The 18,095-nt window shown below is 29.3% G+C and overlaps 1 protein-coding gene across 5 annotated transcripts in view; it reads right to left on the reverse strand.

Moving 5' to 3' along the window:
• Positions 1–18,095, reverse strand: part of LOC107161411 (uncharacterized) — a 256,312-nt gene that overhangs the window by 28,324 nt on the left and 209,893 nt on the right. For 2 of the 5 annotated variants that reach the window (XM_089218755.1, XM_089218754.1), the window contains one exon: positions 16,762–16,821. The exons of the other annotated variants lie outside the window; for them this stretch is intronic. In XM_089218755.1, the coding sequence (XP_089074881.1) occupies positions 16,762–16,821 (60 nt within the window). The remainder of the gene's footprint in view (positions 1–16,761; positions 16,822–18,095) is intronic. 5 annotated transcript variants of the gene reach the window in all.

Genomic DNA, 18,095 nt, shown 5'->3' on the forward strand with positions numbered 1-18,095 from the left:
AGTTAATCAAACAATATATTGTTTTATTAGATGCCTTTTTGTTATACCTACAATAATACAATATAAATGTACATATTATTCGTGCCTATATGCTTCCAATAAAACTATTGATACGCCCATTTACATTGATACCTATACACTTTAAAAATATTTATAAGCAAAACCATACAATTTATATATAGTATATTAATTATATATACAAATATATAATAAAATAAAAATAAATTAATTTTATTAGTCATTAGGTATCAAGAAAACCATAATTTTATATTTTCCGAATAAATGGACTTAACTTTACCTCACCATGAAATCAATGAGTCCTCCTTATTCTCTATGATCTCCGTGCCATTTTATACTAATTATATTATATTATCATTCAACAATTTTTCAGTAAAAATACTAGATTCTGTATCTTTTTTTTATATGTATAAAAATAGAAATTGTTTAAGTATTATGTGCATCGTTATAAAATACACATTGTATCGACAAGATAGTAAGATATACATAAAACAAATATAATTCCTAATTAATTAAAAATTATTAATTAAATCTCTCACTCGTGTGATTGCTAAATTATCCAAAAACTACTGCACATATTGCCAAACGATGTCTATGCTGAAATTAACATTAAGCGATTAGAATTTATTCACATAATTTTTTGTTCATTAAGTATTTGCCATTTTATCATGTGGATTTTATTACATATAACATTTATATTATAGTTTAATACAAAATATTATAATTATTTTAAATAATTGATTTTATTTTGACTGACTTACAATTGCGTTGATTGGGACTTAAAGTAATAATAATAATAATAATAATAATAATAATAATAAAAAACAGAATTGATACATTGAGTTTTAATTTATTTTCTGCAGTCCAAGTTATTCGGGGAATCATTTTTTAATTTCAATATTTTCATCTACGGGTTCAAATTAATTGATTTAAGAACTTGGTTACGGAGCTTTAACAGATACAAGATCATAATATAATATTATAAATTATAACGTATAATACTATTATTATTCCATCTTCCATCTCTACTAAACGAAACAAAGGAACGCTGTGTTATGTGACTGACAGCTCGTCGTCGCTATGCGCCTGCACTTTCACAACACGGAGTTGTGGCAACTATAATATTATATACGTATAGGTACTTTCTATATGACGGTAAACAGTAATATGGCCGATACTGTGGTTGGCGGGTGACAAAAAATATAATATATGCATTCAACTGTATTTTGAGTAAACCGTATATTATTATCATCGTTGTTATTCGCGTATGCGGTCGCGAAACTGTCAATCACAATCACGAGACGTTTTTATATTTTAATTTTTTTTCCACAAGAAGTGGGTGTAAACATAATAATATTATTATACGTTTAAAAACTGCCAACATATACCTAGAATGTGGATTGTCAAAAAATAAAAAACCTAATAATGTATGATTAAAAAAGTCCAAAGGCAACTTTCATTTTGGAAACTGATTTTTACTTCTATATATTTTTTATGGCGTTGAAAGGGTGACGCCTTTAATTAAAAAAAAAGTTGGGTTACTTTTAGGTAATGATAGAGCGAAACTTGACTGCATTGATTGAAATAAAATAGTTTGTATTTCCAACCTCACTTGCTATAAGCTTGTGCATAGCTATAGAGTTTCAACCTGGTAAATTAAACTGAAAAATAATTATGAGATAACGCAAAAGTTTTTTTGAATATAAAAACTAGTTACAGTATGTACTCTCTAAAATAATGTATGTTTAAAAATTAATTTTAGTAATGTTTATGTTTTGAGTAAACATATTTTATAATTATTTAGCGGTTTTATTTAAAGAAGGCATTGTTATAATTCTGTACCATTAAAATCATAGGGAGAAAAATTAACTATTCATTACTGAACATTTCCTTTGAATTATGTTTATTTATACTTATATTATCAAGGTTTGTGTTAGTTTTATCCAATTTAGCAGATCATTTATTCATTATTGATATCATAATTGTAATTTATAGGTAGATAAATAGTAAAATTGTTTACAAAAACTATTTGCTTATGTAATTATAAAGTTTATGTAGTTACAGCTGTATTTTTTTGTAATTTCATTAACATTGGGTTATTTTCATCTAGCATCATAATATTAATTTTTTAAGCAAATTTATTCAATATAATTTCTTTGAAATAATTAATATAACTAATATTATTAAATTGTGTAATCGAAAATACGAGAAATAATAATTATTTACCTTTATTTATCGTACATTAAAGTTAAAACAAAGATAATAGCTGCATCGTAAAAAAAAAACAAGTCTATACATTAAATAATGATATAATATCGTACAATTTTATTACACCGATAGTATACAAAATTAATACATATTATACATTTTTTTAAAATTATTATGCAAGAAATAACATTGCTTATTATTCGATTGACGTATAATTACTGGCAAGTTAAAACCGAAATTGCTTGATTATAAACTATAATTATTAATTGTATAGGTGTCAAAAAATTATAATATCTATACAATTTTTCTGCACATGAGTATATAGTCACCATGAAACCATAATAACTTTGATATAAAAATAACGATTTATGATTAATAATTAAAATTTTGAAAATTTAATCGTCTCTGAAATTAAACCTATTTCTATTTAATTACGGAAACACAGTTTTAAACGCGATTTCCATTTCTGTAGTACATTATTAACGAATAGCTGTAGCAATGTCTCTGTCTTCAGTATAGCTATATAATATCCTTCAATGCTTATATTATTATCATCATTATTAATAATATTTTCTCACCCTCGAAATTTCCATATGGTAACGTGCGAATGTGCCATAAATTTTGTCGTTGTGTTAGTGGTGGTGGTAGCGAGTAAACCAACCCTTTGTCGAGCCTCGGGAGGGTACTTTTGAAATAATGCAAATTGTTAAGGCAGAACATGCCCTACACCCACTATCCTTCTCCATCTCTCCAAATTATAAATTATTTTTATTTCATACCTCAATCGAATAGTTATTGAAAGTTGTCTGTTAAATTGGAAGCAATAAGTTAAAATGTGTATAGGTACTAATAATTTACATTTGGTTCGGGAATTGTTAAAATATCAGAATATTTTTATTTATGCACCAATTTAAGAACTGGGACGGTTTACTATATGCATTCCAAAATTTGACATTAATTTACGTGTAAATAATTGTGCTCTAGATATTATAATTATAATTTCAAATACGTTTAGAACGTTAAAATTTATTTACTTGAATGAAAATAACTTTTAATGAATACAATATATAAAACTGATGTGAATTAACAAGGGTATATTATTTTTATTTTAGTTAAACTTTGTCATCGTTATGTTAAATTCTTGTAAAACTGAGTTGAGATGATTTACTAATGCGTATATTTCAAGTTAAATTTTATTTGCTTCGTTATTTAAACTTTATTAGTAAAAATTGGATTTTGTTAAATATGTTGAAAAGGCTTTATAGTTTCTAACTCAGATAAAAACTGATCTAAATAAGGCATTAACTATGATGGCTCGTGTCTGTGAAAACTACAACGGAAGTTAATAAGAAATAAGAATAGCATTTTAAATTTTAGTATGACGTTGCTACGTATGTAACAACCAAAATACTCAGAGTATACTACTTTGACAAAAATAAATAAAATAGTTTTAAAAGCTTAAATAATGTCAACATGATATATGATTTAACTTTTCTATTTTTACTACTACTTGATACTTTGCTGGGCCTAGTGAGGTATGCTTTATCTCTATTATAAAAATTAGTAATAAATAATGTATTATGTCGTATACAACGATCAGTTTTGTGTAAATGATTATTAACTAATTATCTACCTTACTGTCATATTAATTATATTATGTGAACACTATTATGTTATTATTATTTAAACATTATTATAAATCATAACAATAAAAATATGCATAGAAAACAATACTTATTATAAGCATTGAGTAGTATTTGGTATTTTATATTTGTTGTAGGTCAATACAAAAAATATAAAAATTATCACCCGCATGGCGTATTATTGCCGTCCTAATTCTTATTTTTATTTTCTGCAATGTTTTTACTTTGGCATATCGGCACGAGGTCTATAACCTGCAGTTATACCTACATAGTAATATAGTACATATACATATATTAAACGACGGCCATATGTGTTATTTTTTTTTTTATATGGCATGGTTTATATTTTGCTCTAACAGACCTGCACAGTTAACTTTGCCGTATACACTGTAGTGATATACATATAATATTATTTATGTTTAACCTATCCATATCGTATACTTGAATGCTTAGTTTTCCTGTCATTGAAACGTATATAGAGGTTTACCTCAACAATTGCACGACTACATAATACAATAATAACCAATATATATACTGTAGAATTTTTATCATGGATTTTATGATGATATGTATAAAGAAAACCGTCATCCGTCATATCATCAACTCCAACATCACGACAGAAGAGTGCATACAAATATATCAAATAAAATTAATAATCAAATTTGTTATTGTTTGGCTTTCTTCACACGAGGCAATTCCCAGGCGATGCGACGGATACTCAAGTATCTTGTAAATCACTTCCTATTTTTAGTATTTGAAAGGCACAAACGGCGCGTTAAAAATTACGAAGTTGGCGAACAAGATAAAAAAAGTATACTTATTTAGAGAAACGGAAATAATGCGTATTATACACCAAACTATAGGTATATATAATATATATATTATATATATTATATATTATATATATAATAATATGATTCGACTAGTGATATAGATCGTATTGACGTATTTATTTAACATACAATATATACATATGTTATAATCATATAATATATGGACTGTGAAATGTTTATAACACTTATTCTTATAGTATAGGTGCCTAATTAAAATTTCCTATATATAATATTAGGTGGACCTACCGCTCAAAAATCGTATTCGTCTCGCGTTCAGTAAGTACAATAAGTGTTTCTTCTCAAGATTAATACAATACACATGTTGAGGTTTGTTTCCAAGCTAAAGAGCCGATTTTGTCACAGCCCAACGGTTTCGTATATTATTATTCAAATTAACCAATAAGCGCGCGTAAGCATATTATAAGCCTCGCTGCTATTGCTTTTGTTGTCACTGTCATTTGCGTTTATTATACAAGACGCGAAATACCAAAGTGCGGGAGAACGACCAGATGGCTGATCCAATAATGGACCGGTGATTTTGTGTTTACACAATAATCGAACTTGAGCTACTTGGCAGAGAGTGGTAATAATTTCAGGACCCTATATCATTTCGAATCTAATTCTGCAGTACATAGCCATCGCCCATCGTAGATATCAGTCTTTGGTGAAATTTTAAGCCCTCGCGAACGATTTCAATTTTTGCATCCGTTAATAATAGAATACGTACCTAGCGCATACATACATAGTAATTGGCTCCCTCGACATTATCAATATTATATCTATATAACGCAGCCATTGCCACCTGCACACGAGTGGTATAATTATATCGTCACAGTGCAGCTAATTAATATATAAATATGTTTTGTTTTCAGAAATTATTTCTCTTTGCGTCGCCTGCGGCGCACGCTCACACATTACAATAAAAGCGAAAAGAGGAAAAAAAACCCCTCGACATTTTCGCCGGGCTGCAGTATAATGGCCTTTTAGTCTCGTAAATCACAAATAGTAGTAGGACGGAGGGGAGTGCTCTGGCGACAACAATTGCGTGTACAAGCGAGTCCGGAAAAGGATATCCTCGGATACACGAATCCTAAGGGAGGGCAGAGGTGCCCAAAGGGGGGGGGGGGTGAGCCTACAATTTAATTTTTATCACTGGTGAGTGCATGTGTATGTGTGTATGTGTATGTGTGAGAGAGGTTGCAGTGTTCGGGGGCCTCGAAACGGCCACGGTGACCTGCTGTTGGCCGAAAAGCTACGACCACAGCCGCTGTAAACATTCGGTCGAGATAAAAATAATAATAAATTCCCAAAAAGCAATTTGCTGCAAATCGAAACGGACATCGGTGCCGCATCTTTTCACCCATTCGCAGTCCTTTTTTTTTGTTTTTGTTGTTCCGGGGATTATCTTACACGATACCGATGGACTGTGTACGGGGGTCCATTATACGGTGGTCAATAAATTTGCAAAAGTGGAATAATCTCGGTGTAAAAACGTTTCGGTTTGAGGTTTAATATTTTATAGAAATGTGAAAATTGTAGAAAAATGACATTGTACATACAATGATTGTCCATGAGTAATAATAATACCTTAAAAAAAAATATTTTGAATTTATTAATGAAGATTAAATAGAAGGTAAGTACATACAAGATACTACCAATCATCAAGTCATTGTAATATAACTATAAATAAACATAAAATTATGCATTTGCATAGTTAGTAAAATGTAAAAGTGGTGTATGGATTTCTTATTATATATTGAACGACACTAATGTTTACATTGAAAATTAGAATTTAGTTATTTTTATGTTGTACAAACACAGCAGTCATATTTATAGGTATATACTTTGTAAAAATATTGCATGTATTATTATAGTAATAATAAATACTTAACAAATATTATAAACAAAATTCTAAATTGGTTAAGAAAAAGCTTATAAAGGTGATTCATACCAATAGTATATAATGGCGTAGTTATCTGACGTTTTAAAATAATGTTGATGATGATGTTGTTTATGTGTAAGTGTTATCCTGTGATGTTAATGTACATAAATAATGTTTTTGATTATGCTAAATAAATATAATAGTGCATTTTTATTAACATAAATTGCTATTAGTTATTATTATAATATTATATTCCCTTCTATTAGGGAAACGTACAACCTTTGGTACACATCCATTCGCGCTCAATATAGTTTCTGGTTAGGATAAGAGCATAACAAACATAACTTAGAAAAAAATCATGACAAATACTATTAGTATGGATCATCATTTATTATTAAAAATAATTATATGACTCTACGTTTTGAAAGTAATTAATCAATGTTTTAATTATAATTGAAATCTTTTTTTTATAATTGATAATTATAGTTTTTAGTTTTGACGATTATTATTTTTTTTTATAAGTTTTGACTTCAGTAACAAAAAAAAAAACTGATTCATTTATATATTACATGACTTTTTTTATTACTCTCTCTGTATACAATTTGGAAATAATTGTTATTATTTGTGAAGTTAAAATACATATATTAAAGTACGATAAAAACGTAGCTTTTTTTTATGTCAACAATTAGTCCTAAGTGTTTTTCTCGTGTCCTGCAGCAATATTCCAATCCTATTATATTTATTGATAATAAAGTTTTGATGCGATCGATAATAGTGACATCGTTTACACAATTTTCAAAAAGACACGTCTAGTGTGTTACTATTATATATATATATATATTATAAAAATTGCTAACGTGACAGTAGACCAAACGTCACAGTTTTGTCGTACGAGGGTAAAATATATAAGATATATATATATATATATATATATATATATATATATATATATAATAATAGAGACGTCGATTTGCTGGATGATTTGTCAGTGGAGTTTTGTCGTCATGAAATAATGACGAAACTATATGGTGACCGGCCGACCAGGTTTCTTAATCGCGAGCGGCACGTGACTACGACGGAGTGAGGGAAAAAAATTCCGAATAACAGTTGGGGAGGAAACCCAGAAACTTTTCACTGCTACTCGGAAGAATGGGACCGAGTGGGCGAGCGACGGTGGCCAACAGGTTAACTACGTAGTTGGCGTTTGCCACCAAAAATATATGAAATTAGAACACGATTTGGCGGCAAAACAATGGCGCGCTAATGACTTATACTGTCGCGCGTTTTATACAATATATAATCAATTGTAGTGCATACGTATGTACGTGTTTATATATATATAATTGTGCCACCGTTGATTTGAACGCGGACACGCCATTTGCGAATTCGAAGGGGATGGACACAATAGCTACGTCGTCGCACACTCGCGCGCACGACAATGTTTTCTGTAGTGAGTCATATAAGGTTTTTTTTCCCGTCCTACTTAAATACAATGGAAACAATAAGTCCCCTCGTTTCAGACATTCATTACATATATATATATATATATATTTAATATAAGCTTATACGTATGATATGTGCGTGTGTGTGGAAACACGCGCTATATGTACAGCAGGCGCAAAATGCAACTGCAGCAGCTGAAGTCTATACCGGATTCTGTTGGATTTCACGAAATACACTGCAGCGGGGTCGGCAAAATTATCCTCTTCGTCGACCCGTCCTGGAAATCGTGCAGTTGGTCTCGGATGGAGTTGCGGTCTCCGGGCGGCACGCACACGCAACAACTTTGCCATCATGGCTCATCAGAGAATGCCGAAGACCCGAAGAAAACGCAAAACTTTATACTATGCTATTATTCGACTAAAGTGCCGGCGGCGGCGGCGTGCCTGCATACAACAATGTGCTGCGCAATTATTGCGGTGGCGACCGCGACGGTTCTTCGGTGATGTCCATACGAAGGATATGATACCATCATTTATAACGCCTCTCTACTATATTATTATTAATATTACAAAATTATATCGACCAAGCCTTCGTTGTCGTTGGAACGAGCAGAAAATATGGTATTATATTTTTACGTGACGCGGCCATCTTGCCCATGTGTGCATGTATGTATGCGTGTACGCATCATGTGTATACATTTTAATACATTTTTACCTCCTCTCTAGAGCTTTCCGAAGTTATGATGACGAGTGTGGAGTTTATACAAGGCATAGCGTATATCATCATAATAATAATATTCATGCATTTGTGTATTCTGGTATTTGGTATCTTAAATATATAATATTATATATTAATTATATTTGTATAATAGTTAATATCAATACAAGTATATGATAAAATAATATATACTTTAAGTACTATTGTTTGATAGACCACTTTCTTATAGAGTTGCTTTTCGTATTCAACGATTTATAATAAATAAATAAATAAAAGCTAATGGGGCTTTATATTTTTGTCTAGGTTTTTATTAGTTTTGATTTGATGATTTATGAATAAAACAGCTTTATATATAAAACTATTAGTACAATAAATATAATATTTTGTATTTGCATATTGAATCGTTTTAAAAAACAAAAAAATGTATTGGGTGTTTTATATGTTAAAAAGTAATATAGAATTTTAAAATTTGATTTAAAAAAGTTTAAATTCATCATATTACCTACTTAATGCATTGTAACTATACGCATTTATTATTAAATAGGCGATATTTAATTTTGAGTCAAACTAGAATTTTGAAAAAGAACCACTGATATAAACGTAATTAGTCATTACTCATTAGCAAACGTTTGTGTCAAAATAATATATAGGCCTGCATTATTTTATTAAGCCATCTGTCATTAAATTTATTTCAGCGAGCTTAAGACAATCACCACGTAAATAATGACATACATATTCAACAATAAATATAGTCGTGGATGAAAACATGCTATATATTTTAATTTTAATTAAAAATCATTCCACGGGCATTAGACGTTTGGTAACTTGTGAGTAAATTAAATAAACTGAGCTTGGCGCTTAATTTATCTTGGTTGTTTCCTTATTTGGTATTTATGGTTTGGTGAAAAGTAATTTAAACATAATAGTTTTTTCACGTGTCTGCTATACTTTTGTTATTTGCTATCTACCTACCTACCTATATGCAAATGTATAAAATGTCTAATCGCATTCGGAAATATCTTCATTCGTGCATAAAATACGCTAACTGTTATTCACTAATTTGGTCTTATAACAATATTGTTGTCCAGGGAGTATTTAAGTGGTCATGCAAAACAATTATAATAATTCATTCGTCCAAACAGAACGGAAAATACTTAAAGAGGCAGAATTTTTGCGAGTGATAACTATACAAACGACCAAATAAATTATAGTCTAAGTTTTAGTTTAAGTGCTGTTTAAAACTTTCTCGGTCATTCCGCACATACAAATGTAAATATAATATTTTTATTGTGCTACACTTGAAATTATTATGACGTTATGAGGTTTCCGAAATAGTTTTTAAATAATGCTTGTATATCATCAAATATTTTATGCACATTTATTGAGAACTTATTAAAAAAAAACTAAATTTTCAAATATTAAAATTATCAATTTTGGCATACCAAGATCATTATTTTTTGTATCTGTAATAATATAAAAACAGTAATAAGTTCTTTTACGTACCTATGTGGCTATGTATATGTATATATATTCAGACTATCGCCGTAGTAATTCCATCATTTGTAAGTTGTGTTTAATTGCAGATGCAGTTTTTCTTTTCGATTTTGATACAATATTTTATGTTTAAACTGCACGTTATACCTTCTAGTTTTTTTTTTTTTGTACCATAAAGTCGTAAAAATCACACTGCTCTGCTCATCTCTGATTACACTGTCCAAAAAAAAATCGCGAGCCGAAAATTTATGCAAATGCAATAATAATAAAAAGAAAAAAACGGGGGAAATTACTGTATAGAAACTCAAATTGTTCCAATTAATTACATCTCGAGACTGCTAACGAAACATCTTTTTTTCTTTGCACTATAATATTATCATTTCCTCGCTTATTTTTTTTTCTTTTTTTTTTACGACCATACAACCGTCGTCGCTCGCCCAAGTTCTTGTTACGAATACCGTAAAGGCATTAAATTTCGGAAACAATGACGTTAATTCGCGGCACCACTGAGTATAGTAGGTACCGCCTATCTCTCTTCCCGCCGTTTTATCACTGTTTTAACAGCTTTTCGCCAGATTCGTAAAAGGGCTGGCTCTGCAGAGTAGGTATATATAATATATACTATAGCGATGGCGGTGGTACTCTTTGCCTCCTCCCGTTTTTGGGAACACCAAATGGTTTCGCGGACGTCGGTAGGAAAGTCGACCGGATTATATATATATATAATGTATATACAATATACATTTTATATTATACACACACACATACTCATGCACATATTTCTGACTGTTTATGCTGCGGGCTTTCGGCACAACGACACGGGTCGGCACGGGTATGGCGGAGTAATGAATGGTCGAAACAATTGTGCGCGTTGTTCACAAACGGCCGAGGACTATATATTACGTATAATATAATAATATGATATAATATATTTGTATTCAGATATATCACGGGCGATGCATGGCAAATGAAATAATAAAAATATGTATATGTATTGTATATATTGTATATACTGTATTATATATTATTATTATTATTATTATGTACGCGATGAACCGAAAAAAAAATAGTGTACACGACGTCGACCCGAGTATCCATAATATTTTAACATATACATATACGTGAGTATAACGAGAATTCGAAGCGCATACATATTTCTTGTATTAAATTCTTTATTCTACCGAAAGAAAATAATTATTACACTTTGGTATAAAATATATATATTTATTCTTTCCTCCGTTTCACGATGTATAGGAACGTCGGATAGAACAAACTTTGCTCGTGATCTGAACTAATTGCTATCGACAATAATGCGTGTTGATGGATCGGCCTTTGATTCGATTAAATGTATACTTCTTGTCTGCTGAAATTTAATAACACTGAATAGTATTAAATCATCATCAGTTCGTTTATGACTTATATTATAGTTTACTGCTTATCCCGTCGAATCGTTTACGCGTTAAATTTTTAACTTTTTGTGTCCGCCTGATATCATTATAATATCATTCGTCTTCAGTCAGGCGTTAATCAAACACTGTATTTAAAGATAAATATTATACCTAGGTTAGTTTTAATTTTAATATTTGTGGCTTGGTGAGGCGCGGTCGTACGCTCAATCTGCGGAAACGCACTGAGCGTACGTACCGGCCGCAGTTGCTAGCTCCCGGATGGGTGACCACCCGGGATTTTTAGCAACATATCCTTGCCACACTTACACAAACACGTGTTACAACCCTACCCAATTAAAAACCTACAAACAAACATACAAAAATAATCCCTACCGTACCACCCCACACCCAATGGCCTATGTTGCCGCGGGTTCTCCTTACAAAAAAAAAAAAAAAAAATTTTAATATTTAAACATAAGTTATATAATTCAATAATCGTGAACTATTTAAAATGTACAAATCAAATATTTATAAATGTATGTATAATGTATGTATATTATACGAGTAGGTAATAGGTAGTAATGTTATACTTCCTTTGTTATTTATTATATTTGCAGTTCATGCATGATTGTTATGTGTATAGTTATTCATACAAAACAACGTTTCATTATTATGTTATACGAATTAATCAAATATTTTAAACACAAGAACAAATAAAATAAAAATTACAAAAAAAAAAAAAACCAAACGTTGATCTAAATAAACCAATAATTCGTTAGGTTTTATTTTTTAACACGCTCTACGTTTATAAAAGTGATGCGATGTGGTTTATTATTATGAAAGTGAATAATAAAGCTTGATCTGCTCGTATCTTTGTAGTTTTTTTTTTCAAACTATTGATTATAATCTACTTGTAAGTATAAATCGAAACAGTATATTTCATGATTATGTAAACTTGTCATGCGTTATGACGAAAAGAATTCATATAAATTTTATGTGAAATTATAGCCAGCACGATAAGTATACATGAAGATAATATAAAAATATATAATAATGATGACTGATGAGAGAGTGTGCCTTCTCTTCTTTTGATATTTATCAATCCATGCGTGCCTATTCAATTGCACGCAAAAAGAGTAAAATATAGTAGCAAGTGCTCTTCATACTATAATAATCGTAATTGTATATCAGTACTTATACCTACCCACATACCTGCCCTCTATCTAACTATTGAGTACCTATTATTTTTTTATAATTTTGACAAGAGATGATATAACGTTGAATTTCGTTAACTCCGTTAACAACATATTTTTTACAATTAGTGCATCGTCGTGTTTTGAATCCTTAAACAATTAAATGTTAATTTATAAGTAATTGTCACAATTTGTACCTCTATAAATATAATGGTTAATGTTCCAATCATTATGAAGTCATCGCTCATTATAAAATGATAAATTCGAATTAGAGAAAAAGTGTAAAAAAAGTTTCATTTTATGACACTGGAATGAAAAAATTGTACTTATCTATTATTTCCATAATTTTCGTGTTAAAATAATACTTTAACTTGTTTCATAATTTAATTATAAAAATATAGGTACCTAGCCTAATTAATATTCATCGATATTATTTTCGATGAGAACATAATATTATATACATAATATTGAGTAAGTAATTACCAATCAATTATAAAAATAAAACGGAGAAGGCAGGTAACCTATTTATTGTACAGAGGGTGTCGGGTAAACTTCGTCATTAAGTAAATTGTACCTAATGAAGGTATATGTTAAATTCGAAATCAACAATAAATCATTGCATCCCAAAAAAGAATCTCAACAAAGACATTCTTTCAAACAATATTGCTAAGTGTTAATATCATAATATAGTATTGTTATTAACTTTAGATTCCATACCAATTTACTTCAAAAGGCTATGAATACAGGTTCGTAGTATAAATGAAGTAATAGCATAAAGTCAATCTAAATGTTTTGAAAATGTCATTGGGTATATAAAATATAATAATTTATAACATATTAATATTCAAAGAAGTTTCAAGTCTCCATAAATAATAGTTTTGAATTATAACAAAATAATTAAAATCGTTGTTCTTCGTTAATTTTGACCTAATTTTAACTTAAATGTTTATAACTGCAAATTCCTTAGTTTTTTTGATTCCAGTATGAACTATATTATACTATAGGAATCTGGTATGATGTTTTTAAGATTAATGAAAAGAATCATTTGGAGAAAATGTTAAGTTTAATTTTTGATATTTTTGAATCACAACAAAAATAAGAAAATCAATTACCTAAGTTAAAAAATAATTTTACTAATTTAGTGTTAATATGAATTTTAGTTTTAACCTCTTCATAAAAACCAAAAAGATTCAAATTTAATTTAATAAAAATAATAAAATTAAAGTCAAAGAATTATTTTTATTATAAATATTGCGTATACTTCTATAAAAAAAAATAACACACATAATAATTGTAAATTCAATATTATATTCATCAATTCTTTCAAAATCTAAATTATGATATAAAACGTAATATTTTAGTTATAATAAAAGTACACAAATTAAAAACAAAACCGTATTCAAGTAGGCACACTACAAAAGAGCACGCTATATTCAAATAAATAAACGTTAACAACCATAATAATTATTATTCTAGTGTAGCCATGGTTACGTGTTAGTCGTAAAATCTTCAAAAAACAATTTTAATATCCTTATATAAAAGTCAGTAAAATTTAAATAACAATAATTTTATTTTATTTCTTAACCATGTTCATTTGTTTAACGAAATCAAAAATACATTTACATAGAAATATTTATTTTATTTATATTATTATATTTTTTTAAATCATGTGGATTGGAATATAAATGATTTTATTTTAAAATTTCCAAACATGAATAATATTATCCAATATTTTTATAGAATAAATACAGATGACTTATTATCACATAAAAAGATTATGCGGGATTATTCGAAATATTATTATTCTCAGTGCAATTGTATTGTGCAAACTTTCCTTTTGAGCTTGTCGACATTTAGATAAGTCGATACGTACAAGTGTACAACATTCATCGAATAACGTGTAAAATTAAATTCCCGACATTATGATATTCAGTTGAAATAATTGTTTTAGGACCCAGTGACGATGAGTTCCATCGTAGGTATATAATATACTTGGGTCGTAATCGCATAAATGTTAGCTTATGTATTGGAACGTATATCTGACATTATTAATAATTTGTCTTATTACATAATATTGCAATAGTTTATTATAGAAGTAGTATTCGTCATAATGAGGTGTACCTATATGTATATGACGGACGTTTGGACCGAAATCTATTGTAATTTATCTTTTGTCTCGCTGCAGCAATAATTAGCCTTAAACATTAATTGTTGCTAGAGCGTTTCGCAAGTTTCAAGAATCACATAGGTGCACGCCACGCTATACGAAATACCTATAGAGATGAATCTCGCTGTTTGTGTAAGTCACTCTTTCTCTCCCCGCCATTCCTCTGTAATACAACACAACTCTTGTTTGCTCGTTTAATATGCACTGTTTAAAACCTTTACTACCCCATGTTCATTAAAAGCTCATCATGACTGAGATGCCCTTGCCCACTCCCTGACGCTCTCACTCTCTCTTTCCTTTATTTGTATATATGTGTGTGCGTATATATATACGTTCCCCTCACTATCACTGTTTCAGTCTCGATCGGTATCTCCCCCCACCCACATCACTCTAAATCCATTACCAGTCGACATAGTTTGTCACTTCGAACGCCCAAAGTTGGATCGCACAAATGTATTGCCGATCTTAATGGCCACTTACTGTAGTGGCCGACTATAGGTTAATCAATTGAATATTTGAGTACATTGAAAAGCATTCGCATAGTTATTAAAGACCTTTTTGGGCATCCATCGGATACCGTTTTATCTTTATTTATATTCCACAGCAGTTCAGTCTTCGGCCCGTAAATGATATTTGCTACTATAATAGACAGTTTTTTTTTTTAAATTGCCAGTTTTATTGTTATCGATAAACGATATTTCGCATTTTATCTCTCGAAATACATTAACGAACAATCATTAACTATACATTTAATATATGTTTAGACATAACATAGTTCACAGTTAATTGATTCAATTATTTATTTTAACCGTAATAACACGAATAAAATCAACGTTTGTATAATTTTCCCATAACATAATAATTATACAATTCTATGTATTAAGGCCCGAATTTAGAAATTAAGGGTTTGACATTATTCAACTAAATTTCATAAGCTCTAAAATAATTGGAAAACGGTTATCCAATGGAGATTTTCTAATAAAAAGTTTAGGTATTGAAATGTCTTACTTTATATTCTAGACAGTAGACATCATCATAATAGCTAGTTGTATTATAAGTCGGCTAACCTATTGTACCTTCCTTATACCAGGTGGATAGGTAGTTTTATTTTGTCGTTAAAATTCGTTAATATTATACCAAAAGACAAGAGGCTCGGTTTTTATGTTTCGTACGTTTTACTGTTTTAAAATAAGACGTGTACGTGCAGTTAACCATAATAATAATAATAATAATATAAGCGTTCTTCGAGAAAAAATTTATTAAAAAACATATAAAACGTCCGGTGGCTACTGTTTTTTCTAAAATAATAATAATAACCATTATTATTATATTAAAATATAATACCGGGTTGCAATAATGCGGAGACGACGGCAATAACGGCGCTGCAGCAGCGCCAGTTGTCGTTGTAGTGTTGTACAACTATAACGGTCCTCACCGTGTCCCCTTGTTGGTTCTTTGTGCAATTAACGAACTCTCGTTAATGAGACTTTTTTCATTCTCCCCCCACGCTATATTACATCAGAGCAACGATACCCACCGAACACTTTGACAACGATTCGAGCGTAAATTGTATAATACAGTGTATGCTAAGACGATACAAAACGAGCATTATGGCGGGCGGTGTTGTAGGTGGCGGTGGAGAGTTGTAGGTACTTGTTTTTATTTGAGAGCTGGAAGAGGTGACTTGGTGGTGGTGAGTAGCATATAATTTCGGAAAAAGTTTAGCCCCCAACACGTCTCGTTCCCCTCCATACAACAAAGCTTCCTTTAAATACCATTTTTGCCACCCATCGGGGACAGTGATTTCTGGTCCATTTGGCAATTTTGTACGTTACCTGTAACAAATAAAAACAGGAAACATTAAAAACTTTTAAATTTTTTTTTTATCCATTACATGAATATAAAAAATGACATTCTAATTAACATTTTAAATGTACTTTGTAATAATCAAAATAGTGCGATCGTTCTGCAACGGTCGAACATAAATGCAATTCGATAAATTAAATTTACTTTCGACATCTTTATTTTGAAACATCTGGCAAGATAATTTTGAGTATAATAATTTTCTCCAAATATCCAGGATTCTCGTAAATAACAATTAACTGTATAGAAAATGATTTTCTTCAGCGAACAACTATAATTGTGAATTGCATGGAAGAAACTATAATTATTTATAAACGAATAATTCAAGCAATGAAATGTAATTTGTTTTAACAACACTATAAAATACAACTGATATTGCAGTATATTTAAATAAAATTGGTTTAAACTGTCTATGTTTTTCAATGATATAATAATATTCTGGAGATTTATTTTTAGTATGTTTCTCTAAAAACTCTTTAAATTGATTAATGGGATGATGTATTACTATTTAAAATTAAGAAAATATAAAATAATGATAGTAATTAATCTTGGAAATTACATTGTTTAAATCTTTGAAATGTACATTGTAATTGTTCTGTATTTTTTTTAAATAGTTTTTATTTTATACATTATAACATATTATACATATTTTTTTGTAAATGCTCGAGATATTTTTTATTGAATTTTCTGTTTTTTGATAAATACAATTGTTGTTAATTTATTATTCGGTACTATATTGAATAATTATGTACAAAATTGAATTAGACGAATTCAGGATGTTATTTTAACTATTGATTTAATCAAATTGGATGTAGGTATAAGCAGGTTACAAATGATTTCGTAGTACACAATTATTTCTATGAAGTTATGTAATGTGTACATATTTTATAAAGGTATTTTAATATGGTTTATAAAATTAATTTCTTTAAACGTGTTTATCAAGTTTGTTTTTTAACGATTTTCAATTGACAATGTTTTACAATAATTTTTTGGACATCTGATAAATATTTGTTTAACAAACTTATTTAGGTGCATATATCCTATCTATTAAACTATTATGTGGAAAAATGTTAACGAAATAATTCTTTTCAACTTGAATCAGTGTATTCAATAACACACATTTCTTGTTAGAAATTGAACTGTCGTTATGTTAACTTTATCAGGATTATACTTTGTGGCAAAATAAATGGAGTTTTAAAAACTTTATTTACTAATTTAAACGACGTCGTCGTTTCGACTGGAAATT

This window comes from Diuraphis noxia, unplaced genomic scaffold, assembly GCF_037042655.1.
Source record: "Diuraphis noxia isolate RWA-SAM2 unplaced genomic scaffold, SU_Dnox_SAM2 contig0002, whole genome shotgun sequence".
NCBI classification, from domain to species: domain Eukaryota; kingdom Metazoa; phylum Arthropoda; class Insecta; order Hemiptera; family Aphididae; genus Diuraphis; species Diuraphis noxia.